The sequence below is a fragment of the Colletotrichum destructivum genome, chromosome 6 (assembly GCF_034447905.1).
Source record: "Colletotrichum destructivum chromosome 6, complete sequence".
In the NCBI taxonomy this organism is placed as follows: Eukaryota; Fungi; Ascomycota; class Sordariomycetes; order Glomerellales; family Glomerellaceae; genus Colletotrichum; species Colletotrichum destructivum.
The window spans coordinates 1,265,558-1,293,375 of NC_085901.1; the positions used below are offsets into that span (position 1 = coordinate 1,265,558).

At 58.2% G+C, this 27,818-nt stretch overlaps 7 protein-coding genes across 7 annotated transcripts; 4 read left to right on the top strand and 3 right to left on the bottom strand.

Moving 5' to 3' along the window:
- The first annotated feature begins 3 nt into the window (after positions 1 to 3).
- CDEST_09573 (Putative peptidase M20, bacterial exopeptidase dimerization domain, peptidase M20A) lies at positions 4 to 2,630 on the top strand. Its single transcript, XM_062925732.1, has 3 exons — positions 4 to 1,030; positions 1,102 to 2,372; positions 2,448 to 2,630. Exons 1-3 carry the CDS (start codon positions 678 to 680, stop codon positions 2,600 to 2,602), a joined length of 1,779 nt encoding a protein of 592 aa, XP_062781783.1. The 5' UTR covers positions 4 to 677; the 3' UTR covers positions 2,603 to 2,630.
- A 1-nt stretch (position 2,631) lies between these two features.
- CDEST_09574 (Putative carbohydrate-binding WSC, immunoglobulin-like protein) lies at positions 2,632 to 8,540 on the bottom strand. The gene is made up of 5 exons (XM_062925733.1): positions 8,199 to 8,540; positions 6,713 to 8,059; positions 4,030 to 6,649; positions 3,894 to 3,973; positions 2,632 to 3,841 (listed from the first exon to the last, which is right to left on the bottom strand). The coding sequence occupies exons 1-5, from the start codon at positions 8,277 to 8,279 to the stop codon at positions 2,930 to 2,932; spliced, it is 5,040 nt and encodes a 1,679-aa protein (XP_062781784.1). The 5' UTR covers positions 8,280 to 8,540; the 3' UTR covers positions 2,632 to 2,929.
- Positions 8,541 to 12,215: 3,675 nt separating this feature from the next.
- On the top strand, positions 12,216 to 15,428 carry CDEST_09575 (Putative transient receptor potential channel Flc/Pkd2). The gene is made up of 2 exons (XM_062925734.1): positions 12,216 to 14,348; positions 14,403 to 15,428. Exons 1-2 carry the CDS (start codon positions 12,708 to 12,710, stop codon positions 15,150 to 15,152), a joined length of 2,391 nt encoding a protein of 796 aa, XP_062781785.1. The 5' UTR covers positions 12,216 to 12,707; the 3' UTR covers positions 15,153 to 15,428.
- Positions 15,429 to 15,933: 505 nt separating this feature from the next.
- Positions 15,934 to 18,203, top strand: CDEST_09576 (Putative F-box domain-containing protein; the record flags this gene model as incomplete). Its single annotated transcript, XM_062925735.1, has 4 exons — positions 15,934 to 15,981; positions 16,042 to 16,412; positions 16,500 to 17,562; positions 17,697 to 18,203. 4 exons carry the CDS (start codon positions 15,934 to 15,936, stop codon positions 18,201 to 18,203), a joined length of 1,989 nt encoding a protein of 662 aa, XP_062781786.1.
- A 409-nt stretch (positions 18,204 to 18,612) lies between these two features.
- CDEST_09577 (uncharacterized protein) lies at positions 18,613 to 20,236 on the bottom strand (the record flags this gene model as incomplete). Its single annotated transcript, XM_062925736.1, has 7 exons — positions 18,613 to 19,138; positions 19,210 to 19,319; positions 19,386 to 19,545; positions 19,634 to 19,775; positions 19,849 to 19,885; positions 19,958 to 19,983; positions 20,086 to 20,236. 7 exons carry the CDS (start codon positions 20,234 to 20,236, stop codon positions 18,613 to 18,615), a joined length of 1,152 nt encoding a protein of 383 aa, XP_062781787.1.
- Positions 20,237 to 22,332: 2,096 nt separating this feature from the next.
- CDEST_09578 (Putative berberine/berberine, FAD-binding domain, PCMH-type, FAD-binding, type PCMH, subdomain 2) lies at positions 22,333 to 24,655 on the top strand. Its single transcript, XM_062925737.1, has 3 exons — positions 22,333 to 22,806; positions 22,938 to 23,364; positions 23,448 to 24,655. Exons 1-3 carry the CDS (start codon positions 22,544 to 22,546, stop codon positions 24,462 to 24,464), a joined length of 1,707 nt encoding a protein of 568 aa, XP_062781788.1. The 5' UTR covers positions 22,333 to 22,543; the 3' UTR covers positions 24,465 to 24,655.
- A 779-nt stretch (positions 24,656 to 25,434) lies between these two features.
- On the bottom strand, positions 25,435 to 27,509 carry CDEST_09579 (Putative major facilitator superfamily, MFS transporter superfamily; the record flags this gene model as incomplete). Its single annotated transcript, XM_062925738.1, has 3 exons — positions 25,435 to 26,702; positions 26,853 to 27,215; positions 27,449 to 27,509. 3 exons carry the CDS (start codon positions 27,507 to 27,509, stop codon positions 25,435 to 25,437), a joined length of 1,692 nt encoding a protein of 563 aa, XP_062781789.1.
- Positions 27,510 to 27,818: the final 309 nt, after the last annotated feature.

A 27,818-nucleotide genomic window follows, 5' to 3' on the forward strand; every position in this document is an offset into this window, starting at 1 on the left:
AATCCCAGACTGCTTACACATCCATCACATCGCTGGCCCTCCTCCACCCCCCCCAAAGAGACCGCTCGCCTTTCCCATCTCCGCATCGGCACCGGCCAGCAGCAGCACCGCCCCCACCTCCCCTTCCACCCGACTCCGAAACACGGCGTCGGCAAAGCGACTGGAGGGAAGAGAGAGAGAGAGATACAGAGAACCCGTTATCAACGCCATTGCTGCCCGCCCTCTCTCGAAAGCATGGAACCAAGCGCTCCTATCTCGGCCGGCGGGGAGGATCTTCATCATCCTCCTCCCTACATGCATCTTACACCCGATGGGACCCTCAATTGAACAAAAAACGACCAACCAATCCCCCCCCCCTCCCCGTCCCCGGAGAACGGTAGCCGGGAAGCCGTCACGCAATGCCGGGACCAGTATTCGTATCGTGTGAACGCGCGCGACCGCCGCGCACACATACAAAACAAATGACGTCTTCCTTCGGTGACCAGCCAAAGCTCTCCCTCCTCTCCTCTCCCCTCCTCTCTCTTTCTCGCGTGACCCTTTCTTCCTCTCCTCTCGTTTCCCCTTGCCTTGGCCATTGAGAACGAGGGCCGAACGGTTAAGTCCGAATAGCTTCACAACCCCGCCCCTCTCCCAATTGAAGCCCGGCAGCTCAGCCCAGGCCAAAACTCACCCCCACGATGCGCTCCCAGCACCTCCTCCTCGCCCTCTTCTCAGCCGCCTCTTCCCCCCTCGCATCCGCCACCTCCCCCTTCTATACCGATAACGAGCAGCTGCGGCAACGCCCCATCGTGGATGCCGCCTCCGACTTCAAATGCGACCTCCCGCCCCCCGTGACCCCTTCCGACGGCCTCCCCTCCGCCGCCGACCTCTTCTCCTCCCCGGACGCTGTCCGTAAGCAGGTCGAGCGCCACGCCGCCCTCGTCCGCGTGCCCTCCATCTGCTACGACGACCTCGGCGATTTTGACAAGGATGACCGCTGGCGCGTCTTTTACGACCTGCACGACGTCCTGAAGAAGACATACCCGGTCTTGTAAGTCTTCTCCTCCTCCTTTTCCTCCACCCTCCGGTCCAAAGAAACCCCTAACACAACCCTCGCCCCAGCCACGCCCGCGCAGAGCTCGTCAAGGTAAACACCTTCGGCCTCGTCTACACCCTCCGCGGCACCGACCCCTCCCTTAAGCCCATCCTCCTCGCTGCCCACCAGGACGTCGTCCCCGTCGCCGACGCCGCCACCTGGACCTACCCGCCCTTCTCCGCCCACTTCGACGGCGAGTGGATGTGGGGCCGCGGCGTCTCGGACGACAAGAACTCCTTTACCGCCCTCCTTTCCGCTCTCGAGACCCTCCTCTCCCAGCCGGCGGCCCCAGGAAGTGCCTCCTCCTCCTCCTCCGCCGCCGGCAGCGGCGGTCAGTGGGCCCCGACCCGTACCATCATCCTCGCCTCCGGCTTCGACGAGGAGTGCTCCGGCGCCCGCGGCGCGGGTCACATCGCCGTCCACCTCCAGCGCCTCTGGGGCAACGACAGTATGGCCCTCGTCCTCGACGAGGGCGGCATGGGCCTGCAGCTCCTCGACGACGGTCGCACCCTTTACGCCCTGCCTGCCGTCACCGAAAAGGGCCACGTCGACATCTGGCTCGACCTGCACGTCACCGGCGGCCACTCGTCCGTCCCCTTCCCCCACACCGGCATCGGCATCGTCTCCGAGATGGTCGTCGCCCTCGAGTCCCACCCCTACAGCCCCAAGCTCACTACGGCGTCGCCCCTCTACGAGCACATGGTCTGCCAGGCCCGCTACTCGCCCGACGCCCAGCCGCGCGTGACTGAGTTGCTCGAGAGCGGCGACCTCGACGCCCTCGCCGCTGAGCTCGTCGCCATCGACCGCCCGACGCACTACCGCCTGCAGACCTCCCAGAGCGTCGACTACTTCCAGGCCGGCCAGAAGATCAACGCCATGCCCGAGAAGATCCGCGTCGGCGTCAACTACCGCGTCGCCCCGCAGAACAGCATCCCCGAGATCCAGCACAACGTCGTCGCCTACGTCAGCGGCATCGCCGAGAAGTACGGCATCACCGTCAAGGCCTTCGAGGGCGACGACGACTACAAGGAGTACGCGCGGCGGCACGTGACGAGCGACCTCGGGCGCATCGAGAAGCCCTACGACGCCGTGAAGCCCCTGTATGACGTCGACTACAACGGCACCCTGTACCTGAGCCGCACCCAGGCGACGCTGCCCGCGCCCCTTTCGCCGACCAAGGGCCCCATCTGGGACCTCTTTTCCGGTACGCTGCAGTCCAGCTTCGCCTTCGACGGAGGCAAAGTCGTACCCGTCGGCGAACTCATGACCGGCAACACCGACACGAGACACTACCTGAGTAAGTCCAAGGAGGAGAAAAACGAGCGTACATGTGAAGCGTGGATGGATGATGAACTTACTGACCGTGAAATAGACCTCACGCCCAACGTCTACCGTTTCGTGCCCATCCGGAACGGCGCCACCATCAACGCCCACACCATTGATGAGAGAATCAAAATCAGCGCACACATGGAGATCCTGAGGTTTTACTACGATCTGATCCGCAACTTTGACGCCGCCAAGGTCTAAAGCAATGACACCGAAATTCATTTTCCATGTAGGTGAAGGAAATGTTGAAAGAGGCCACATGCACATGACCTGCGACAGTAGTTTCCAGCATACCACTCACTTGATGGAGAACAACAAGCCTCACGACATATTGGACGATTCAAGTTGAGATTATATGAACTATTATTATGAATGTGGAGATGAAGCCTAAGTATGCGCATAATTGCTTGACATCCAATGTTTGGGGATGCCTGGGTATGTACTGAAAATAAAAATTGACAAATGCTGCGCTGTTCAATGCGTGATTATGCAATTGTATCAATCATGAGTTTCTCCCTCGAGACCGCCTCAATTCACTGTCCTAGTGACCAGAGGCCCGCCTGTTGTGGGGAAAGCGACGGGTGTTGACAACGCGTACAGGTCGAACATCTTGGGACCGCCGCAGTAGTTAGCCGTACCGGTCGTTGTCGTGGCCTTGCCGTTCGTTGTGAATGTGCTGACGCTGCCGTAGCAGTAGTCCTTGCAAGCCTGCTTTCCAACCAATGAGGTGACCGCAGCACCCTTGAAGTCGAAAGTGCCGCCTCCGTAGCATTCGTGGTGGTACTCGAGGAAGACGTACGGCATCCTCGTCGTCGAGGTCGGTGAGTTGCTGAACTTGGAGTTGGCGTAGTCGATGCAGAGTTCGGGGGTCACGCTGTTGTTGGCGAACAAGCCTGGCAGCGCATGGCCCGAGTTGGTGTCCTGGAAGCAGCCGATGTAATAGTACCCATTGGTAGCTGTGGCTGAGGGACCCGACGTTGTGCTCGGTGCCGTGTCGGCCGAGCTGCTTGCTGTTGTCGATGCCGGGACGGTGGGCACCGGAATGGTAGATGACGAGGACGTCGGTGGTGGCATAGATGATGCCAAGCTGCTGGCCGACGAGCTGGATGAAGTGACCGTTAAATCCCCACTAGTCGATGACGCGACAGACGAGACGGCGGGGTCCGAAGCAGGCGGCGGTTTGGTTGGCGATGCAGAAGATTCTGGCAACGCCGATGATGATGTCGCGACTGGTGAGATGGACGGCGACGCCAGGCTTGAAGAGCTGGCAATGGAGGAAGAAGTCAAAATGGTCGAGCTGTCGGCAGAAGAGGAGCTAGAGGTTGTCGAACTTGTCGAACTCGCTGAGCTCGTCGAGACCACGGCGCTCGAAGACGCGCTAGGGGCAAGCGGGGAGAATAGGTAGAGGTCGAGACGACTACCCGCACCGCAGTATTGAAGCTATCATCACATGTAAGCCTAGATATCGCCCTCGAAGGGTTTTGCGGCCTACCTTGTTGCCCTTGCAGACCATGTTGCAATCCTTGAGAGGAGCTGGCATCGATCCGGCATTGGTCGAGTTGCCACAGAAACCTGTTGAGCTGATCAGAAAAGGCCGTTTAAAGTAACAGAGAGTGTGTTATACTCACATTCACGACCATACTCGACACCCATCAACTGCCATCCGCCCAGGGAACAGAACGACGCGCAAACGTCTACTGTCATTGTGTCCGAGGCCGTGGACTTGCCGCCCAAGGCACGACCAATGGTAGCCTCGGTTTGGCAGCCCAGGAACTTATAGTCGCCCGCTCGCGGGCCATGCTGGGGAGCAGACGGGATCTGGATAGGGGTCTTGTTGCTGTAGACAGAAAGCCTGCTTCCGGCTCCGCACAAACCAATGGCCGAGCCCGCGCATGGCGAGGAACATTCCGACTCCGATGTGCTTGCCTGTGCTGCTTTGACATCCCAGCCGCAGAAGCACTCGCGGCCGTATTCGACACCAAAGTAGTTGAAAGCGCCGTCATTGTAGGCGCCCTTACTGCAGAACGTCGCACACTTGTCCAGGGTCATGTCGTCGGTAGCCAGAAAGGCTTCGCCTAAAAGTCGTGTGCTGTTAATCAAATCCTTGAAACAGCCGGCGTATTGCCACTGTTCACCGATGACTGCGGGCATTCGGGGGTTTAGGGGCGACATGACCATCGTCGACGTTGGGCTCGACGACGACGCCGTACTCGAAGTGGTGGTAGTTGACGACGCGATGGTGCTCGTGATGGGAGTGCCACTGCTGGACAGAGTCGAAGGGACGTCGATGTTGCTCGAAAAAGGAGAGGTCAAGGTGGTCGATGAAGGAGATATCGAGATAATTGATGAAGGAGATGCTGTGGTAGCTGATGAGAAAATGCTCGACTCCACAGAGCTGGAAGAGGTCGAGCTGACGACCAGAGCACTAGAAAGCTGTGTGCTGCTGATGACAGAAGAGGATGGCAGATCCGCACTGCTTGATGAGGCAGTCGAGATAATGGTGCTAGAGGATGCGACGCTAGTGCTGGTGCTGGTGCTCGTCGCCGCGGGCACCGATGAGCTCGAGCTTGAGCTAGGGGCATTGAGCGAGCGGTAAAATCCTTGAATGTCGAAGGAACTAATGTCGGCATACAAACTCATGTGCCCGTTGTCACCGCCACAAGCCTGTGTGTCGTCGCCGGTGCAATCGAAAGTGCAAAGGTTGAGGGACTCATCCGTGTAGGTGGAAGGGTTCTTGATGTTGGTACCACACCAGCATTCTTGATGATACTGCACGCCAGAGAGGATGGAGCCCCTGGCAAGACAAAGTGCCTGACACTGTTGGAGCGTGTTTGTCTTCTGCTGCGCCGCGTTGTTAACCGAGTTGGGCAGGTTGCGGCCCAGGTTAGTGGTGTCCTTGAAGCATCCAACCCACTGGTACCGCGCAGTTCCGTTCGTGAGGAGAGGCCCAACTTGCTTGCTGACGACTGTGCCTTCAAAAACAATGTTGTGCAACCCGGAGGCTTGGCCCGTTATGGGATCGTTGCCGTCGGTGCTGAGAGTCCACAGAGCCCCGAGAGGTTGAGATGGGTGGTTCGGTTGGACAGGGGCGGCGTGTACGCCGACATTACCAATGGCGCATGTGCCGGCCGGAACCTGGGTTCCTTCGGTGAGGTCATGGTTGGGGTTAAGGGCAAACAACTGAGGCGTTGCGGGGGGCTTAGAAATGGTGATTGTTAAAGGCGCTCCGCCCTTGTTGCAGACGCGGATCTGCTTGTCGACCAAGGCGCCGGCGAGCACATCTCCAAACGCAACCTTGTAGTCTGATAGCGCATTCCAGTTGCCGGAACCATCGGCTAGCTCGAAGGTAACAGCGGGCGGATCGTTGACGGAGCCGCTCAGTGTGAGGACGGCCGAGCCGCCGTTCGACCAGATGGCGACCTTTGTCGTGTACGACCCAGTGGCTTGTTGCAAGAAACGCAACGGAACGGTCAGCCCTTGACCAGACTCGAGGGTGGAGCCGACAGCAGGGAAGTTGGAAGACGAAAAGCCGGAACCCAAGTTGCCATCGCCTGTGAGATTGGTGTAAGTGCCAGCATCACTCTGCCAAGCGAAGCCGGTGAAGGTCAGCGTGCCGTTGCCGACGTTCTGCAGCAAAGCCGTGCCGGTCAAGCCGTCAGGGGCATCTCGCTGAACGAGTCTTCCAAAGGCGATGTCCGAAGGGGTTGCGCTGAGGAAGGCACCTTGTTTGACAACAGTGCCCTGGAGTGACACTACGGTGCTTGAAGCGTAGTCTGCCGAGGCGCTGATGGACAGCGTCAACGCGCCGGAGAGGAACCCAGGAATGACCTTGGCGGCAGGGTTCAAGAGGTCCCATGTCACGTCCAGCGAGAAGGAAGTGCCCGCGGCCACGGCGCCCGTGGGCAGGGTCGAGTTGGAACACGACCATGAGGCGTCCGAGACGGAACAGCCAACGACCTGGGTGAGTGCAACGTTGGCCTTGCAGCTGACTTTGACACTGGCGGTAGATCCCATTTCAAGGGAGCCGAAGTCGACTGGGCTGGTGCAGTTGACGGCCGAGTTGACGGGGGCTCCGAAGCAAACGAGCTTGTTGTTGTTGGAGTGGAAAAAGACACGGCCGTCTCCGAAAACAGGACGCTGGAACTTGTTGGTGCCTTGGGACCGCGGAAGATTGAGAGGGACCATGACGCCGTCTTGAGGAACTGCGCGAAAGGCCTGAAGGCCAGCGTTGACGTCGGTGATCCAGACCTGGTGTTGCATTAGCCGATGAGTTCATATGACCAAGGTTGAGGGATGTGAGGCGGATCTTACAATACCGCTGCCAATCTTCCCGTTGTCAGAGGTAACAGTCATCTGGCCAACGCCGACTCGGCCAGCAGAGATCCATGCCGACTTTCCGGCGAGACTGAACTGAGGGGCGCCCTTGGAGTCGAAGCCAAGCTTGTAGGCAACAAGACTACCGCCGACCGTGGTTGCATAAATGTAGCCCCCCTCAGCAGGATAACTGCCAAATCCACCGTACAGAGAACCGCCGAGCTCGATGGTTTGCAAGATGCCGTCACCGCCGTCTGCGGCCTGCCGGAAACCGCCGAGGTTGTCGGCATTGACCACATAAGTGCGGCCTTTCTTTCCGGCTGTGACACCGATCCGATTGACTCCGGCACCCTTGAAGACGCTGGCATCAAGAACGGCCAGTCCAGAAGAGCCAACGTCGCGATCGCCGGCGTCGAGGCCAATGTAGTCGTACGGCTGGAAGTAATCGACCAAGGTCAGTTTGCCGGCTGCCGACAGCTCCATCTTTACGATGCACTCATCCAACGTCGACATGGGAAGCCTGCCGCTGGCTGGCACGTTGCCATTGACGTGCCCCTGGCCGTTTCCGGTGACGAAGTAAATGTTGTTGCCGACAGTAGGTAGGCCCATACCGCTCTGCCAGATGCCGGCCTTGCCGCCAGTTTCGGTGGCCAAGTCGAGCGGCTGGGGCTTGGGAGCGCCCGGCGCGGCCTCGGTTGCCCACATGCTGACGGGACCGACGCCCGGGGTCTTGCTGACGGAGACGAGGTAGCCCGTGTAGTTCCAACGGCCGCAGTGGGAGCCAAAGGCCGCAACGATGTGCCCGTTGAGCTCCGTCAGCGATGGCCGCTGCAGAGCTACGCCACCGACAAAGTAGCGGGCAGCATCATTGTCGGCATTGATGCCATCGATGAGAACGGGAAAGCCGGCAACATCTTCGAGGCTGGGGATCCGGAGGGCGTACATCTTGTAGGCTCCGTTAGCGGTGCCGGAAGTTGTTCCGTCCTTGTAGCCTTTGGAGAAGAGATACATGATGTCGGTTGCGGGGTCGATGATGGGAGTGCCGGTAACACCGATCCAGTCGGGAATGTCGCCGCAGTTGCTGTCGATGGAAGCAAACGGCGGTTGAAGTGTCCTTTCTTGCAATACCCTTCCCGTCTTGCTGTCAAAGACGCGAACGACATTCATCTCGGAGGCTGTGATGACGAGTTCGGATTGGCCATCGGGCGTGTAAACCAGAGGCTTGGCCAACCACAGCTCCCTGGGGTTGGGAGAGGTGAATGTCCATAGGTTCTTGAAGCTTGAAGAGCCTGCGACATTGGGGTCCAGGTTGTGGTTCGGAAGATAGCCAGATTGCGGTAGATCCTACCAAGATGAAGCAAGCCGAGGGTCAGCACAATTTTGGGTAGAAGAAGGTTCGGTAGCAACTGGCATGCGGAGGTCTCGCCAAGTCCCGGAACGCGAGCCAGTCTACGGAACCTGGATGGAGAAGCATCCAACTCACAGCATCGCGGTATGAGTCGGTCGAGGCTAACGAGGCAACAAGCACCGGCAGCGAGGCCAGAGTCGCAAGAGAAAGTCTCATTTTGGGCTATCGGACGACAGAAGCTGTGAACAAGTGAATGTCTGCTTCAATGGCGGAAACCCCAGAAGTGGCTTGGGCGAGGGATAGAACAGCAGAGCACTTGGTGACGCCATGATCAAGGTCTGAGGGGGGCAGAGCGGATAATAAACAAAGTCAATAATTGCCAAGTGTGTAGGCGGGCCGGTAGAGCGTGGCAACAGATAATAGACAGCCGACGACGACAGACTCGAGCAGGGCCGCTGCGTGTCGTGTCGTCAAGACGGTTGACGGCAGAAGACATGGCGCGCGCGCGCGAGCTAGAGCGGGTCAACGACAAGGTAGGTCAGGTAGCCCGTACGAGTAGGCAGGCGGCGACGCAGAACTTGGGGCTACTGCATGGCTGCATGGTTCTGCATGGATCAATCGACACACCCATACCTCGAGCGGGCTGGATTGAGGGGGATTGAGGGTAGCGAGGGTCGAGTTCCGTAGGGATGGTGCACATGCCCAGGCTGAGTTTGATTAGGGCGAGATATTGAAGGCGCCAGAGACACTTCGGGCAAAGCGGAAAAAGCACAACTGGGTGGATTTCGGGGAGTGCAGGGAAGCGTCCGAAAGTCTGCAGTATGAACCGGGCCAGTGCATGGCGGGGGATCGCAACAAGGAGAGTGTGAGTTGATAGAGAGAAGCAAGAGAGTCGAGACATGGTCCAGAGGCCGTGGATCCAAGGGAGTGTGGACCGGGGCTAGACGCAGCGACTGCGCTCAAAGGGCCGTGAACCATGGGGGGGAGGCCGCTGGGTCGGTGTCGGTCATGGGAGCCATGAGGGAGCCATGGTGCTTCCAGATAGTCGGAAGGACTCACCGAGGGGGCCATGTGACGAGCCAGGGATGTTCGGGTGGCGAAACATGGGGCAAAAGCTGAAGCAGGGCAGTCTGCAAACCATCTGTCTATATCCGCAGCCAGGGCAGAGCAGAGCAGAGAGATGTGGTGTATTCAAACGGATAGCCTATCGGGTTGCCATCGGTGATGTTGGGATCAGTCCAGTCCGGTGCAGCCCAACCGCCGCCAAATACGCCTCGTCCGCCGGCTAGAAGCTTGTGCCGTTGTTGTGGTGGCCGTTGGCGTCGACATTGCGGGCTGCTAACCCAACGTCGACCTTGGGACGTGGGTGTGGGTGATGGTGAGAGTTCGATGCTCAGGTGCGAAATGCGAGTCTCACAAACGGAGAGTCCGTCCGGGTGAATCAACCGCGAGAGCTAGCTAGTGGCCACGAGTAGATTGTCGGATGTTTCTCTGATGTTTCTCTGCGTGCTTCTTTTCAATATCGGCAGAACGGGATCTTCACAGGCTCTCGCCCGAGTTGAAGACAGGAAGAAGCAAGTAAACGTGGCCAGGTGGATTCAAGGGCGAGCCAAGAAAAGGAATCACCAGGAGTCGAAAGACAACGGCGTACAGAATCAGTGCCTGCCTGCCTGCCTGCCTATGCGTAGAACAGACAATTGCTCCGAGTCGTGGAAGAAGCGAAGAAAGGCCCTTCGGTCCTCGGTGGAGGGAGCCCCAGGAGAGGATGTGGTGGGTGTGGGTTCGAAATGCAGGTCCGAACAGGCTGGACAGGGAGCGTAGCTCGGGGAAGAGATTGGGTGGCTTTTCTCGCTTATCCCGATCTAGTCAAGCAGCCTCCCAGGCGAGAGGGGCGGGCGGGGCCACCCTCAACCCACGCACCTGCCCTTTGCTGCCTCGCGCATTTTAGCCTGCTGGTACGTACTTTTTCTAGGTTACACTATGACTTTGACACTTGCAGCTCTTACCAAAAACAGCACGTAGGACGAAAAACAACAATGATACGACAACTGAGACGTGAGTGTTCCTAGGGGACACAGGACTCTCCCTCTAACAATGATGATCCAAGTAGCCTAGATTCTACGTTCTAAGTTCAGGTAGGTTGGTAGTTGGGAGACGCGTAGACCTAATGACGTCGTGGACAAGGGAGGCGAGGCAATGCGGCTAGTTGTTGCTCCTTCCCTTAACATCGACTATTGAAGTCTGCAGGAGCGACATGACGTCTAAGGAGCACCCAGGTAGTCAGCATATGTAGTTTCCTAAATATGGTAGAGAAGCCCACGTTGTGTCCTCCGTTGGATACCTAGATACCTACCTACCTAGGCACCTTGGACACAGCTTTCGTCCCAGATTCCTAATTCCACGTGTACCGAATCTGGAAGGGCCCCGTTTGGTCTTTCCATCCGACAGCTAGCGTGCACCTTCCCGCCGGACATTGTCCCTTCCGTAAGCGGCTGTCCCAACTCTGTGGTCCCTTCTCTCTCGTTCCTCTGCACGGTTCTTTTCTTTCTTTTCGTTTCCAATTTATTTCCCCCTTTCTTCTACCTACGTACCTAAGGTAGGTACCTACCCAGGTAGGCTGTGCCATCTCACTTGCGGGTTGCCAGGGACCTTCTTCACGCATACAGCACATACCTAGCTGCCTACCTACTTACCTACCTGTTTATAGAGGTAGTAGTTAGTTATAGGTACTCGACTTATGATCGCCTCTCATCCAACTTCTCGGGTTGCAGCATGGCGGCCCCCACGGTAATCCTCGTCGCCCGGCATCGTCCCGGCCTTCTCCCGGCTTCGCCCCCGCCTCGGTCGCAACCTCGAGAAAACGCCTCTCGCTCTCCGTCACCGATTTATTTCTCTTCCAACGAACGCTTCTTCCTTTGATCTCGAAATACGGGATGTGCCAATCGCGTGCTCTCTCCCTCCCTCTCTCTCTCTCTCTCTCTCTCTCTCTCTCTCGGCACTATGTTCATGGCAAGGGCAAGCCCAGCTGAATCGATATCCTTTTTCCTGCGCGACATTTTACCGCTCCCTGTTCCAGCGGGCCGCTGATGGATCCCAAACCCAAACATTGGACTCACTTTTTGGGCCCTCCCTAGCCGTCCCCGGCGCCATCGTGACGCTCGCCGCCCGTGCGACGCTGCAGCTCGCCCTGACGCAGACGCAGACGCAGACGCCTTCATTGACGGGGCCCTCGACGCCCTGTGCTCACTCTCGAGTGCCGGGTCGAGTTCGCGCTTCCGCCGCACGCCACCTAATGACTCCTTCTCCCTCTGCGCAGGGACAAACAAACAATAAACAATGCAACCTACAGACTGTCGACTTGACTCGACTCAACTCAACTCGACTCGATCCCTTCTGCATCGGCCCATCCCTTGCCTGCAGTAGCCACCCGCCATCTCATCTCCGACGCGTCTAGTTATTCTCTTGCGACAATCGTCCGTTTGCTGAGGAGCGCTGGCTCCGACCTCTACTGCAACCTGGTTTAATGCACTGGATCCGCTCTCATGGCACCAGTCTTCGCGGCAATGACCCTGCCTAGCTTTTCCCATCAATTTTGTGTGCGAAGACCATTTGTAGGCCGTTCCATAGTCTGATGTCCCGGCCTAACCTGCTAGGATGACGTATGAGACTGGCGATACGGCAGCCTAAGAAAAGCTAACTAAGTAAGTAGCTCAGGCCCAGCTACTCTTTGCTGCTCTCGGCTGCAAGATCCCTCTCTCCCTAGTTCGACAAGGCGGCTGTTCGTGATTCCGAGGCTCTATCCTGTCGATGAAAGCATTCATGTCCCAGCACTCCACGAGACTTTTTATCACATGGCGATGTATGGGATACCGCAGAGCCTTCTATTCTAGAACGAGCCGGCGCGCCGTCCCTTTTGGCCTCTCCCAAGCCGTGGCATGCGCTTTCGACGATTTGCCATGCTGTCTTGTTCCGACTCCGTCATCGCCGCAGATGCCAAAAGTCCTTGGCAGCTTGAGAGCGTGGCCGCCGCCACCACCTTACCCATCTTTGGCTCTGCCGTGGGCCCTTTTCCACATGTGGCTCATTCTTCACGACGCCATCGTGCCTGGCTTGCTCTCGCATCGTTTTGACATAGGTGCACCAGTGGGGCTTCACAACGGATCGGTCGCCAGTGTAAGTAAACAAGGTGTCGCGATTCTCTTTCGCTCCCCTGATTTGCAACATCTCCTCGGCATAGCGTCGCGTCGCCCCTGCTGCTCCGCCGTCTTTATTTTCGTCGACCCCTTTGTGGGCTCGTTGTCCCCTCCCCCCGCAAATTTGGACGCTGTGCATTCGTCAGTCAGGGATGATCGCGGATGGCAAAACCCCCCTCTTCTGCACAAGATACGAGATGGCGGAGCGTTAGTCTCCTCGGCAATGCAACGGGCGATGCATTGCCAAGGATCCACCGCGAAAGCCGAAAAAGGGATTCAACCCATCTCTCAAGTCTCAAATTCTGCTGCTGTTCGCCGCATTCTGCTTCCCCCATCTCCAGAACCACGGCGGTAGATCGGCCAATCAAACCCCACCCTGGCCACTTCACATCAGACAGTTAGACTTTGCTCTACCTGGACCGAGACGACGAGGTCTCGACCGAGGCAAGCCATGTTCGCGCAAGCCTTTGGGCTGCTATGGCTCGCCGTCACCTGTGCCTCGGCGGCGTACGTGCAACATCACGACTGCGGCGGCCCGGCACTTAAAAACGACATGTTCGGTTCCCAGAGTCTAGACGCCACTCTGGTGGCATCGGATGACGGCCGCGAGAACCATTTAAGTCTGCGGCTTGGCCGATGGGTGGAAGAAGCGGAGTGCCAGGACCTTTCGCGGATGATATCCGCCGCGGTCATCGAAATCGACATGCTCGGGCGGTCGTCCGTATATCGCATTGCGACGAATACGACGTGCAAGCGGCTCAACTATTCTACGAAATGGACCGCGCCGCTGGTGAGCCCGTTCAGCCTCTACATCTCCGCTACGGATGATATTGGTCATCTCCCCCCGTTATCGACCTTTCACGTCACTTTCCACCTCGAAGGGAACGACGCAAAAGAAGTTAGCTGCCGAGAAGCAATCATCACCCCGGCTCTCGGCCCGACCACCTCCTCCGCCATCACTTACTCGACCTGGGCCCTTTTCATTTTCGTGCTACTAGTCGGAGTCGCACGCTCCGTCTACAGCTCCCCAATCACTCTCGATGGTGAAGAAACGCGCTCTGTTCGGGCCATACTTCCCAATGTCGGGGACTGTCTCCAGTACATGCAGTTCATCTTCCTGACGGGCGGACTCAGTCTGCGGTACCCGGGTTTCTACCAGCCCGTTGTCAGCCATCTCAATTGGTGGTCTCTTTTCGTCAACGGGCCAATCACCCATGGCCGGGTGTATGGGAGAGTGGAAGATGGGATCTACGTCCTGAACGGCACCTACGGCGGCACTTACGGCATGGAGTTGATGACCCAGATTGCCGGCGCGCCCATGACGATGGATACCTGGCTCAACATGGTCGTCCTCATGCTTGTCATAGCAGCGAGCACCGCCTTGGTCTTCGAGGCCTTCTGCTTCGTCAACAGGAACCACAACTCGGACAGCGAGTCGTCGCGACCCGTCCGCGGCATACGCCTGACATGTAGCCGCGTCGTGCGTGTCATCCTGTCGTATTTCATGTTCCCCTTGACGGCCTTGTCTTTCTACCAGCTCGATCACGCCGCATGGCTACCCGTCTATCACACAACGCTAGCTGTCGCGCTCATTGTGGTCATGATGGCCGCTTTCGTTTGGCTCATCCAACAGATTCCAACCCGCAGCCTCGGCGTTCTCGTCTTCGACAGCAGCAAGCGATACCGACAGATGTCCCCTTGCGAAGACTTTCAGCGGCAAGACGAGAGGTTCATTTTTATCCTCTTCGCCCTAACCTTCGTCCGAGGTGCAGCCATTGGCGGTTTACAAATTTCCGGTCCAGCGCAGCTAGCTGTCCTCGGGGCTTGTGAGCTGGTTTTGCTCGCCAGCATTGCCGGGTTCCAGGCGTACTCGACATTCTCTGTGGGAAGCATCGCGGCCACCATGAGACTCTGCAGCTTGGTCTTTTTGGTTGCGTTTCTTCCCGGTCTTGCCGCCAATGGAGTCAAAAGTGCCATCGGATACCTCCTCCTGGCTGTTCACGGAGGCATGCTTCTCTTCGGTTTCTTCGTTCCCGCCGTTTGTGATCTAAAAGCCATTGTCAAGAACTGGTGGACAGCACCAAAACCCGATGTAAGCTCTTGTTTACCGTGCTCTTTGGCTCATCTAACTTCTGCCGTCATATAGGTTTATGGGCTTCGCCAGCTCCGTCGACGTGAGGTGTCGCGAACAAACCTGTCCTCCATGTACACCACTGAAGGGCCTGATACGTCGTACCCAGAGCCAGATGATGTTGAAGAGCCCAACACACGCTACTTGCGGCCGACTTATCGGTCAGACACTCCCAGCACCTTGCGTCTGAACCCATCAAACGCTTCCAGTCGGTACTTCCGACCACCGCGGTCGAGCGCGTCCCTCTCATCGGCAGATCATCCCCGCAGCATTGGCTCCTCTCTTTACACTCCTTCGAGAACTGTATCGACATCGACTACTTCCATCATAGACAAGCGTTCTCTCCAGCGCTCCACGTCAACCATGTCCCCGAGCCGGCTATCCGAGTCCACCGAAGAAGAGGGGTCAAGCTCGCCGTCGCAAGGCTCGCACACCAGCATCAACAGCGGCCCGCTCGGCCCACGATGGAACGACTACTCGTTTCGGGAGTCAGATCTTTACTACGCAGTACCCCGCCCGCCGCCCGTGGAGAGGGCTTCGGAAGAGCTGCCCCGACCGGCCGCTCCGCGCCCGTCTGTCCGTTCGTCTTCCGGATTCTGGGCAAAGGTCACCGGTCAAGCGGGTGCCTCAGAGCAAGGGTTTCAGGTCATTCGGCCACAGCAGATCCCGGAACCAGGCTTCGTGGTCGTCAGACCTAATAGACCGAGCAATCTCGGAAACGGCGCCGGGGATGACCCCACGCGGATACCCGTGCAAGATGCTTAATCGATTTCAACTACGGTTCTTGGAGTTTAGTGGCAAGCCTGTGTAATCACTGCTTTTGGGGCGTACGTTTTGGATGCAGCTGGGTATAGCATGGTTGGGGGGCGTAAGGATAAGACAGGATTGGGAGAGGTCATACATGCCTGATGTTTCTTGCACTAGGATTCATCGTCACGTGCGTGTATCTTTATCGACATCTATGAAAATTGCATACCATTTTCCAAGGACCGACGTTCCCTTCTATTCACTCATACTAGCACAGTCTTGCCAGGGGAAGTTGTTCGGTTTGAATGGTGTTGTAATCAACACAAAGTTAAACTCATTCAGTTCGCATATTAGTTGCCAGCGAGCGGAGGGGACTACGACCACCAGCTCAGATGACGGTTGCAGTTGTACAAGTTGAATTCCAAGCTGTCGATCCCGGTGTTGACCTGTTATCTATAACATGTTGTCTGACGCAACACCGTCGTCTTGAAGATGGACGGCTTAAAGCTGGGCCAGAGTGTAAGCCTGTCTCACAGTCATGTGATGTGATGCCCAGCCAACTCGAGCGGCACAGCAGGTAGAGATACAATAGACAGGTATAAACACTCCCCATGCCAAGGCAGCCGGACAGTCAATGCCTGTTTAGAATCAAGCCAAAGCGGGGTAAATCTCACTGCAACTTAAGAAACATATAACTAAAGGAAGCCGGCTCCGTCGATGAAGCCGGCGCCGACCCGGCTGCACGCTGGTTTGCCTAACCCCAACGCTTTGTGTTTACCAAAAACTATGCCCCGTCACAATGTTGACTAGACTCCCAATAGAAATCATCAGTATTGTGATCAAGCAGGCAAGGCTGAACAAACCCCCACCCCCCGCGAAACTCGGCCAGTGACTAAACCCTGACCAGCTGCCCGGGAAAGATGTCAAGTCGCTGTCGCTGGTGTCCAAGGCGATCCACGACCGCGTCGAACTCTCCATCTGGGAGTCCGTGAGGATCCGGCCAGAGACCGAGGCCCGGCTCTCTCTCATCCGGGGCGCCGACTGCCCGCAGAGGGCGCTCCGCGCCGCGAAACACCTCCGATTCCACTTAGAAATCAGCAAGGTCACTTGTGAGCGGTGTCCGCATTACTTGGACAACGGCGATCCGCACGTCCCCGACGACGAGGAGGAGTACGCGCTCGAGAGGCCGGACGAGGAGTTCCCGCGGTTTCTGCGTCTTGCTCGGGAGGTGGAGGCGCTGGTAAGACGGCTCGAGGACGATCAGCTGCTCAGCTTCAGGCAAGCCTCTAACCATTACCCCCCCCCCCCTCGCATCCGCGGGGGTGGGGGAGGGAGCCACACCTCACTCGCTGACCATGATGCCAGTTGGGACATCGGGACATGCGTACCCGCCGAGATCCTCGGGACCCATGGCATTGTCTCTCGCAAACAATCGGCGATTCGTTCCCTCACGCTGGTGACAGACTACACATGCGAAGTCGACCTGCCCGGCTCCGTCGTCGACCTCTCGTCGTTCAACCAACTCACGAGCCTCTGCTGGAAGGCCCCCAACGTTGCCCACATCCCCACGCTTTCTAGTGCCATCCGGTCAAACGCACCACGGTTGCAAAGCCTCGAGCTAGACTTTGCACGCATCGAGCTGCTCGACGAACTGCCACTGGAGACTGTGGCCGGTCGACGAGTTCAAAAACTCAATGGCACTCTTCCGGAGGAAGAGAACAACTCCGAAGAGGAGGAGGAGGAGGAGGAGGAGGAGGAGCAGGATATTGTCTTCCAGTGGGAGAGGGCGAGCTACTTGGCAACCATCCTGGGGCCGAACCCCTCCCGCGGGTCCTGTCTATCCGCCCTGCCGGCCCTTCAAGAGCTGACCCTCTCCTTCGTCCCCGTATCGGCGGCAACGGCACGCGTCGTGGACGTCGGCGTGTTGCGATCCATGACCCTCCGGAAGTGCAACGGGTGGGGAGAGTTCCTCGACGAGGTGGTGCTGCTGGGGACGAGGATCCGCCTCAGGAGCCTGGAGATCGACGCCCTCGAGATGAGGGCGAGCCACGCCGACGAGGGCCACCACGCCCTGGCCGGCTTCCTGGGCAGCTTCCGGGGGCTCGAGAGGCTGTTCATGTGCCTCTGCCCGCCGGTCCCGGAGCACGAGGACGGCGTGTGGAGGCTCCTCTGGGGCTCCCTTTCCGGCCACAGGGACACGTTGAAGAGCCTCGTGGAGCATCGCCGAAGGGCGTCGAACCAGCGCGTCGGTGCCAAGTCGCACCCGCATATTCCCAGATCGTTCTTCTTCTGGCCCTGGCGGGACGGGCACGAAATGGGGATGACGAGGTCGTCGGCCCGCGAGATGAGAAGGGACCCAGCAGCGCTGAACCCCCTCGCCGGTTTGGCCTTGGAGAGCATCGGCACGACGTGCGAGCCGGCCAGACTAGTAAGAAACACCATCCAGTCCGTCACCGGACGAACCCCCCCCCCCAAGTCTGCATCCTCGAAACTGCCGTAATGCTGAGGTTCCTTTTTCTAATCCCGCCCGTGAGAAAGAAATCCTTCTTATGGCCCTTCAAGTCTGAGCCTTCCCTGAAACTCGTCCACATCCGTCAGTCGCGTTTCCTTGCCTACAGGCCCGGCTCTTCCCTGGCCGATTCCCAATACGTATGGCTCGCCCGCTCTGCCAGTCATTACGGCTCCGGCTGCCCGAGCAGCGGCGACGAAGACGACGACGAAGACGACGACGACGACAAAGATGACGTCCCTGACACGTCGGAGGAGCAGCCGTCGCGGCCTGCGGTAAGTGTCTCGCAAGGGACCGGCGCCCATCACCTACGGCCGAGGTTCCGTCGCCTCGCCGAGTGGGCGTTCGGACCCGGGGGCCCGCCTTCGCTCCGGGCCATAGCGTACGGAGACTTCACCCACGGCGGGAGGGACGGCGAGGGGAACATCATCGTCGTCAGGAGCGCCGGCAGCGGTGCTGGCTTCAGGGAGTGCTGCAAGGACAGCCGGCAGTGGGATGACTTGGTCAATGAGTATCGCGACATGTTGGAGGCATGTCCCACGCAATCGCTTCTGGATTAGCTGCTTGTTAGACCAGGAATGTCGACGAGGGCGTAGTCGGTCTTGACGTCAAATGGGCTACACGCGAGTCCACGCACCAGGTGTATAGGCTCAAAGTGACCTAGACTATTGTCATGATTTCTGACAAGCCCATTAGTCATTCTCTGGGCCATGAGTCGGTATTCATACGAGATGCTACAAGTGTGTTTTAGTTGTGTACGCCATGGGATATTACACATTTAAATGGGTTCTACCCATCCCTGAGCGGCATGATCTGTGAGACCCCGCCAACGATGCCTGACAACAAAATAACGAAAAACACAACGCTTGCTTCCTTCCGGCCTCCGAAGAATGAAATTGGTATCATAGAGCAAAAGCGACTTTCACACCTCCAAGTTTCCCCACCGCCTCCTCCCCCTCCCACAATCCATCAGACGTCCTGCCTCCTATCCTTGTCCGACCACGTCACCGGGGCACCCGGCGCCGTCGTGGCCTTGGCGGCGCCGCTCGACTCCAGTATGTTCTCGGTGCTATCCTCCGCCTTCGTCTGCAGGCTGCCCACCACGGACGCCTCCCTGTCGACGCCCGTGCCTAGCGGCTGCATGCCGCTCCGCTTGGTGCCCCAGGTCTGCAGCACGTAGCGCGAGCTGTTGGTGGGCGGGCCCGAGCCGCGGCTGCGGCCGCCACCGGAGCGGCAGCGGCTCCTGTCGGCGAAGTACTTGACCATAGGCGCCAGCGGCGGCACGCAGGCGATGATGATGCCGATGCACGTCTCGATGACGGACCACTGGATCGTCTTGGCCGAGTCGAGGTAGTTGACGAGGTTCTGGATCGTCTGGATGCGGATCGCCTGGATGACGGTGACGAAGCCGCCGAGCACGAAGAGGGCGAGGAGCACCACCTTCTTCCGGTTCTGTATCTGGGATCGTAGGATGACGGGGAACGGAAGGAACATGCTGTTTTCGGGTGGTTCGAGGGCCGTGGTCAGCTGCCTGTCTTGATTGCTGGAAGTTAGAGGCTTGCTTACATGAGGACGTCAAAGACGATGGTCAAGGACGAAAAGGTCATGTAGAAGGCTATGGCGTCGACGCAGTGTCCCACGTCCGCGGGGACCGAGGGGTCGTATTGCTTCTCGACCTAGGTGCCGGGGTCAGTCGATACATTTTCCCGACACTTCCCGAAGGTGGATGGATGCCTACTCACGGGTGTACATAGGAAGAGGAAAACGAAAATGAAGGCAATATGTGCCATTGTGCACGCCACCGCGACTATGATGGTGCCGATCTTGTAGCCGCCGACGGGGAAGAAGCGTAGGTAGGAACAGAGCAGGCTCATCTTGAACCCCCAGATGCCAACGACGTAACTAGAAGGACGCTGTTAGATTACATCTCGCTTGCAGACAGACCAGTCAGAGCCTCTCTGTCATGTATGGAAACAGACTTACAATGGACCTCCCATATATTGCAGCTTTCAGAAAACTCGTTAGCGGGATGAGGGAAAACGTCGCGGGACGCTTCCTCACCTTGCCAAAGTTCAGGACGTCCTCATCCGGCATGTCCTCTAGCCTGGTGATTCCGAGGCCCCATTTCGTCTCTGCGTCCGGGTTAGTCACAGGCGAAATATAAACGGATCGTTGAAGGGGGGACAAAAGAGAGAAGTCTCTTACGTAGCACGGTGCATACCGTATAGCCGCACGCTCCGAGCTGATCAGAGAAAAGGAGGTCAGTCTCAGCAAAAATAAAAACCGACTGATATCAGTCAATGTCGAAACCTACCCAAGAAACAATGATGATCCAATCGTCTGGGAGAATATCCTCGTCAGCGTTGCCGTGTGACGGAACAACAGGAAAGTTTCTCAGAGAAAGGGATGGGGGGGGGGTTCAATGGGCGTCGATCAACATACCCCAGCCAACAGCTTTGACCAGCATCGTCCGGACATACAATCTCAGGCAGACGAGGACAAAGGCGGCGGCAGTGAAGGCCGTGCAGATGGCGGCGATGCGCGGCCCGTCGGTCGGCGTGTCGTCTGGCGTGTTGTGCGTCCAGCCTGTCATGATGTGAGAGGATGAGGGTGCTTCGTTGCAAAGTCAACGGGTTGATGGAGTGCTGGACAAGACATTCATGAATGGGGGGGGGGGGGCGGAGAGAAGGGATGCGAATCGTCGTCGGCCTGGGAAGATGGAGCCAGGGAGAGCCACACCCAGTTAGTTATACCATGATACCAATATGCCATTGCCCGGCCGGCACAGCACCTGCTTCCCCCCCCCCACGTCTCAAAATGCCGTCTCCGAACAGTGGATGGGTACGGCAGACAGACAGACAGACAGACAGACCCATGCAGCATTGCCCGCCCTCGACGGCAGCGCATTTGCGAGGCGTCGAAATTGCGCGAGTGGCTTGCTGAAGAATCTCGGTTTGACGAACACACCCCCCCCACCACACCCAGGTCACCAACTGAAAAAGTCCTCTCCCTATCTTAGTGGATCGCGTTTGGCCTGCCTTGGCGCGCGTCGAGGGATCAAAGGACCCAGGCGAACGGTTTGGCATGTCGCGGGACGGCACTTTGTCGAGGTCTGCCGCATGCGTAGAGGCTAGTCCGCGCCGGCCGGAGCTTGTGCTCGTGGACGGCGGACCGCTACACACACACGTCTGCTGGACAGGTCTTGACGTTGTGGCGATTGGTGACGATTGGTGGAAAGGGCTTTAGGCTTCGAAGCCGGCGGCTTCTCGAAGAGGAGGTCGGCCTTTGTCTGGGGGAACGTTCGGCGCGCCCCTGTCTCAGCGCTCTTCGAAAACACTGACACGCCCACGAGGGGCTGAGACGTCATCTCGAGTCTCTGGGGATGAGCAGCGAGCGAGCGAGCGATAGATACGGGCTCTCGAGCTTGTTGCGTCAAACCCTCATCATTTTGGAAACCTGAATGAAATGGGATGTCCCCAAAAGGTCACGATGTCTTTCGCGCCAGGCAATAGCGCGCCTACATCCCCTGGGTAGGTCACATTATTGCATCCATGAGCGAGCAAGGGCGCGCGAAACATGATGCATTGCACCCAGATCGATCCATCGATCAAATCGACACAAATCGGCCTTTGCCGTGGCGCAACTCTGTTTGACTCCATGTCCGCAAGGCGCACATTACACACCAGGGGGGAAAGCTCATCAGGGAAAGAAAAGAAAAACCACTTCCCGGCGTCGCAAGCTGACAAGCATAAGTGAAATGAAAAGCAAGGGCGTTGGAGATGGTCGCTGGGGGAATTCCCACCTGTAAGACCCTTCAACCCCCCCGGGACCTCTGGATATAAGGTTCGCGGCCGGACGGGGCCCGTACCCAGGGTTCACGAGTCAAGCACTCGCATTGGCCGAATGGCGGCGAGCTCGGCGAGGCAAATCGGGAGGCCGGAGCTGGCCCCCGGAATGTGGGTCCCCGGGACCCCGGACCCCGGAATCCCTGCATGGCCAACCTCCCTCCCCTCCCCGGGCGCGCGGGCGGTTCCACCATCGAGATGAAAAGGCGGCACTGCAGAACGACGTTGGGCTGTTGGGTGTGTGTATCCGTAAGCAAATTGGCCAAGGCGGGATTTCGCATTTGTTTTGTTTACCGTCTTTTTCTTTCATGCGAACGGGTGAGAACGTTCGTTCTCGTCCATCCATACAGCGCAGCGAACTCCATATCCCCCCTCATCGTCACCAGCAACAGCTTGCCTCTCCCCAGCATATATGTAAGGCACGACAGGCACACACTACACTGCGCTAATTGTTTTTTTACGTGTAAGCTGACCAAAGAGATATCCGGCAACTGCACGACGGATGACTTGCGGGGATGCCAGTCTTACCTACGCCCCGGAACGAACGACGGGGGGGCGGCGATCATGTCCCGAACTGTGCAAAAGCGCGCAGAAGCGCCTTGTCATGAGGCCGGAGGAACGTTTGGCTTCCATCATCCATCCTCTTCAACCCTCCCTTTAGTTTGTTGCCGTGCTTCCCACCGCCACAACTTGTACAAGCATTTGAATCAGCACCAGGGCCCCCCCCATCACGAAGCCGAGCGGATGCAATTTGGAATGGAGGAGTCCACTTTGGGCATCGCCGCATACAACTACCAGAACAAGCCCGCTTCCTCGAGAGATTGGTTTTTTGGCCCCCTCTCCCCTTTCTTCTCGTTCTCGTCTTCGGCGTGAGAGTTTTTCTCTTACTTCTCTTTCTTCACCCTCCCCCCCCCCCCTCCCCTCCCCTTCCCCTGCTGTTGATCCCTCTCCAGATCGTTTTGCAAACGGAAAAGGGACAAGAAGGTTTCGGTCTGCAAAAAAAAAAGAGAAAGAAGCTTGAAGCACCGTCCATCTCGCCAAGAAACCGAAGGAGAATGCGCCGCTCCCCGTTCCTCGCCCCCTTGGCCCTGGCCGGCGCCGTCGGAAGCGCTTCCGCCGCCTCCCTCCCTTCGCCCTCGTGCAAGTATCTCCCCGGCGACCCGGGCTGGCCCTCCGCGGATGCGTGGGCGCAGCTCAACGAGACTGTCGACGGTCGTCTGGTGGCCACGGTGCCATTGGGGAGCGCGTGTCACGGAGACGGCTACAACGCGACCGAGTGCGCCCGTCTGCAGGATGCCTGGCTCTACTCGGAGGTCCAGTAAGTTCCCAGACCCAACGACCTCTCTAGTCACACACAACTCTGCCACCTCCCGTGTGTGTGTGTGTGTGTGTGTGTGTGTGTATGCGGTCTGCCTCACAAGAAGCGCCGGGGCTGACATGACTCGACAGTATGGAGTCCTCCTCCTCCGTCATGGCCCCCCTGTTCGCCAATGCCAGCTGCGACCCCTTCACGCCCCGCGACGTCCCCTGCGCGCTAGGCAACTATGTGAGCTACGCCGTCGACGCCTCCGGGCCCGCCGACGTCCAGGCCGCGCTGCGCTTCGCCGACCAGCACAATGTCCGCCTCGTCGTCCGCAACACGGGTCACGACTACAACGGCCGCTCGACCGGCGCCGGCGCCCTCGCCGTCTGGATGCACCACCTCAAAGGCGCCGAGATCATCGACTGGGACGACGGCAGCTACTACGTCGGCAAGGCCCTCCGCGCCGGCGCCGGCGTCCAGGGGTTCGAGGCCATCGCCGCCGCCAACGCCGCCGGGTTGGCCGTCGTCACGGGCGAATGTCCCACCGTTGGTATTGCTGGGGGTTATGTTCAGGTGAGTCTTTCTCTTCTTCCTCTCCTTTCCTCCTCTCTTCTGAAAGTCCCCCCACCCCCCTTCTTGCTCACAATAACCCAAAGGGAGGCGGTCACTCCGCGCTGAGCACCATCTACGGTCTGGCCGCCGACAACACCCTCTCCTTCGAGGTCGTCACGCCGACCGGGGACCTCGTCACGGCCTCACGGACGCAGAACGAGGACCTCTACTGGGCCCTGAGCGGCGGTGGCGGCGGCAACTACGGCGTCGTCACCTCCATCACCACCAAGGCGCACCCGGACGCCCCCGTCAGCGGCGCAACCTTCGCCGTCACCATCCCCGAGGGGGACAACAACGAGACCCTCTACCACGTCATCGACGCCTTCCACGCCGCCCTCCCGGACATCGTCGACGCCGGCATCATGATCATCTACTTCTTCGGCCCGGGATTCCTGCAGTCCCCGGCTCTGACGGCCTACAACAAGACCCGCGCCGACGTCGAGCGCATCCTCGCGCCCCTCGTCGGCTCCCTCGCTCAGCTCAACGTCACGCTCGAGCCGACCTACACCTCCTTCGACACATACCGTGGCCACTACAACCATTACTGGGGCCCCTTGCCCTCGGGCAACATCCAGGTCGGCACGCAGCTCTTCGGCGGCCGCCTCCTGCCGCGCGCCGTCCTCCCGTCCTTCGGCCCGACGGCGCGGCGCCTTGTCGAGCTCGGCGTCACTTACATCGGCGTCGGCCTCGACGTCTCGCGCTTCGGCCGCGACGGCGCCAACGCTGTGCTGCCGCAGTGGCGCGACTCCATCGTCCAGGTCTCCCTGACACTGCCCTGGAGCTTTGATGCGCCCTTCGCCGACATGCTAGCCGAGCAGGACCGCATGACCGAGGTCGTGCAGCCCGTCATCGAGGCCGCGACCCCGGGCGCCGGCGCGTACATCAACGAGGCCGACTTCCAGCAGAAGGACTGGCAGGAGACCTTCTTCGGGGCCAACTACCCGAGGCTGCTGCGCGTGAAGAACAAGTACGATCCTGCCGGCCTGCTGTACAACGTTGCGGCCGTCGGCAGCGAAGCGTGGAACGTCGACTACCACGGCCGCATGTGCCGAAGGAGCTGACTAGCCGCCGGGTGGTCCTCGCACGAGGTCTCGCAGGCGCCGCTGGGAGGGCCGTTGAAGAAGACGCCATAAACAAGTCTCGTGACGAGGAACGGTTTAATGCCTGGAATGTCAAACGACGCTACGTTGAAATGATCACTTAGCTTTTATTACCTCTTGAACCTTTGTAGCTTGTTGTTTGCACACGTGCCCTGCGAAGAAGATGCGCTGTTTGGATGTGATTCGAAAGTATCGTGCAGTCCCTCCGTCCGCCACGCGCACTTACACGAGGAACGAGCGGGTTCTGGAGTCTTTCGAAGTGAGACCAACCTCCCGCACACTTGACGTCGCCAGCCGCTATTCTGTACGAGTCTAGGTTCATGCCGTTGTCCTTTACTAACCTGGACAGGCTAGCTCTAGGCCGCCGCTGTGTCCTCTCGGCTAGTGCGTTGATTTACTGACTTGGCCTGGCTTCATTTCGCTTTTTGACGATTGACCGAGGTTGGGTAGAATGACGGTTGGAAAAAGGGGGGCGTCTAAACAACCTTTCAGGAACTTGGTACGTCGTGTGCGATGCAGCCAGCTAGTCATCCGAGAGCAGACCTACACCCTTCACCATTGTCACTGATTTCAGCCATTGTGAGGAATCTGTTGGATCTTAAAAGTCAATTCGTATGCGTTGAAGTAGCTTACTTCTGCGACAGGTCGTCCGTAAATCTTCAAAAAGTCGTGTATATAGATAGAACGCCCGCATCCCACATTGAAGAAGATCGTCAAATTCATAGCGTAGATAAAACACCTAAAAAATCCCCATGTTTGGAACATGACCAACGTTCATTAAAGAGTCAACGCGTAGCTTCGCACAAAAAATGCCAATGCAGATGATGTGAAACAGTATGGAGAAAATTCGAGGGTCAGGGGGGGGGCCAAGGAAAAGCAAGAAGCAATAGTGTGCTCAACAGACTACGGCATCGCAATGCTATGCAAACACCTAGACATCGCCATTGGCGTGTCGGCCCCGGAACGCTTCGATGCTCTGATGGCTCTCGCGCCTCTGGGAAGTGACGGAGAAACGTCTAGAGATGGCGTTGCCGATCTCGACGTGGTCGACGTCAATGTGCTTCTTGGGCACCCAGAAGACCTGGGCAATGCCCACACAGGCAAACAAAGCGCAGCTAAACCAGGCGGCGCCGGAGCCGAGGAAACTGTAGATGACACCCACCAATGGCGGGGAGACGGTTCTCGCAAGACAAGCGCCGGACATGGCCAGGCCGTTGACTTTTCCGAGCGCTTGCGACGTCGGTGTCGCGTTCTTGATCAGGATCAGGGTGACGGGGCCGACGATAATTCCGTAGAAGCTCTGCAGGATGAGAGAGAACCAGATGCCGGCCTCGGTCAGGGCTTCGGGCAGGGCGGAGAGGAAGGGTACGAAGAGGTAGGCCGTCGGGTAGACGACAATCATGGAGATGAAGGAACCCCAGACACCGACGCGCTCGACGAAGATGGGGAAGATCAGACCCTGAATGACGAGACCCAGGAGCCCGTTGATGGCCAGGTAAACACCGACGTCGTGAACCTCGTTGCCCAAGCCGCCTTCGAGATCGAGATGCCCCCGGGGCTGTCGGGGCTTGGCCTGGAGATAGGTCGGCAAGAGGGTACCGGCGGCCATCTGATGGTAAGAGAAGATGATGAGGGCGATGATGAGCATGACGACTGTCTTGTTGAAGGTCTTTGTCTTCTTCTGGCCCGTTGCTTGGGCGCGCGAGTTCAACAGGTGCTGTCGCAGATCCTCGGGCACGACCTTGATGGAGTGGACGGTTCCGAAAGACGATCTCCTCAAGTCGAAATCGTGCTCGAAGGGCAGAGGCAGGCTGGACTCGGCGAAGCGCGGCCTCGAGTGGCTCGTGGATATCGAACGGCGAGGGTTGAAGGCGCGGATGGGCGCGCGGCGCAGCGGTGTGTTCTCGTCGGTGACGTCATCGTCATCCACAGCGACGCTGTTGCGGCCGTGGTAGTGCTGGTCGTCGTCCCCAAAGTCCTCTTTCGTTTCTTCCAGGAAGAAGATGCCCTGGATGACGGCCAGGGAAATGGCAACGACGGATACGAGATTAGGAAGTAGATACGGGTAGCGACCGAAGATACCGTCCTGGGAGAAGAGCGAAGGATACTGGACGGCGGGTTGGGCTAGGAAGCCACCCATGGCAGAGCCAAGGATGCCGCCCAAGGTCCAGACGAAGGGCTGGACGGCGTAAGCCTTGGCTACAAACCCCAACAAAAACCGTACGATTAGCAATCCGTCGATTTGCGATCCCCACACAGGCGCAGGCGTGAATTATTGCATTCATCGCCACAGCGGGCAGAGTCGAAGACTAGAGGAGAGGAAAAAGGAGAAGAAGAAAAAAAACTCACGTTCGTGGTCTGGGTTCTTAACCATCTCGGCGACCATGGTCTGCATGACGGAGACGTTGCCGTTGAGGGCGCCACCGACGAACCGGGCGAGCAGAGCGACCCAGTATGTCTTTGCCAGGCCGAAAATCAGACTCGAGATGGCGACGCCGACGAGGCCAAACAGCACGACGGGCTTGCGGCCGATACGATCGGACAGGGCGCCCCAGGCCATAGAGGTGATGGCCTCGGCAACAGCGTAGGCGGAGATGAGCAGGCCGGCGTAGAAGGCGGCGTCTGCCTCACCCATTCCGAGATCCAGGACCATGGTGTAGGTGTAGGCCAGGATGGAGTTGAAGGCAATGGGCTCGGAAAAGCGACATATTGCTGCGAGACGCGTTAGTTTCGGCTTCTGCTTGTTCTTCTGCTTCTGTTCCTGCTTCTTTTCCTGTTTCTGCTCCCGCTTGTCTTATTGGAGGCGCGAGTGGATATGTGTTGATTTGTGTTGACGATGCGTGTTTATGCGTCTTCGCAGCAGAAACTGGGATGAGAAGAGGAAGTAGGGGGAGGAGGGTGAAGAGGAAGAGGGTGAAGAAGAGGAAGAGGCAGGGTCGCAGTACCAAGGACGGCCAATTGCCGGGTGGGAAACGCGTTGGGGTCTTTTGGTTTTGTTTGAGGCATGATATCCCGATCGCGGGTCGGATCTCCCTTTGTCTCTCTGTGTGCGTTATGCGTGTGAGCGTCGTCGAGAATTGGAAGTCGCGACTGAAATGTGGTGATGGTAGTGGTTGTGAGTGGGCGGGTTGAGATTTGGATGGGGAAGATGGAGATGGAGATGGAGATTAACGAGGAGGAAGAGAGAGCGAGAGGGATGACGATTATTGGTATTCGCCCCGTAATACGGGCACCATGTACTGTGTATAGATACCGGGTACTATCTAAGGTAGCAGCAGGTAGGTAGGTAAGGTAGGTAGGTAGGTAGGAATATTC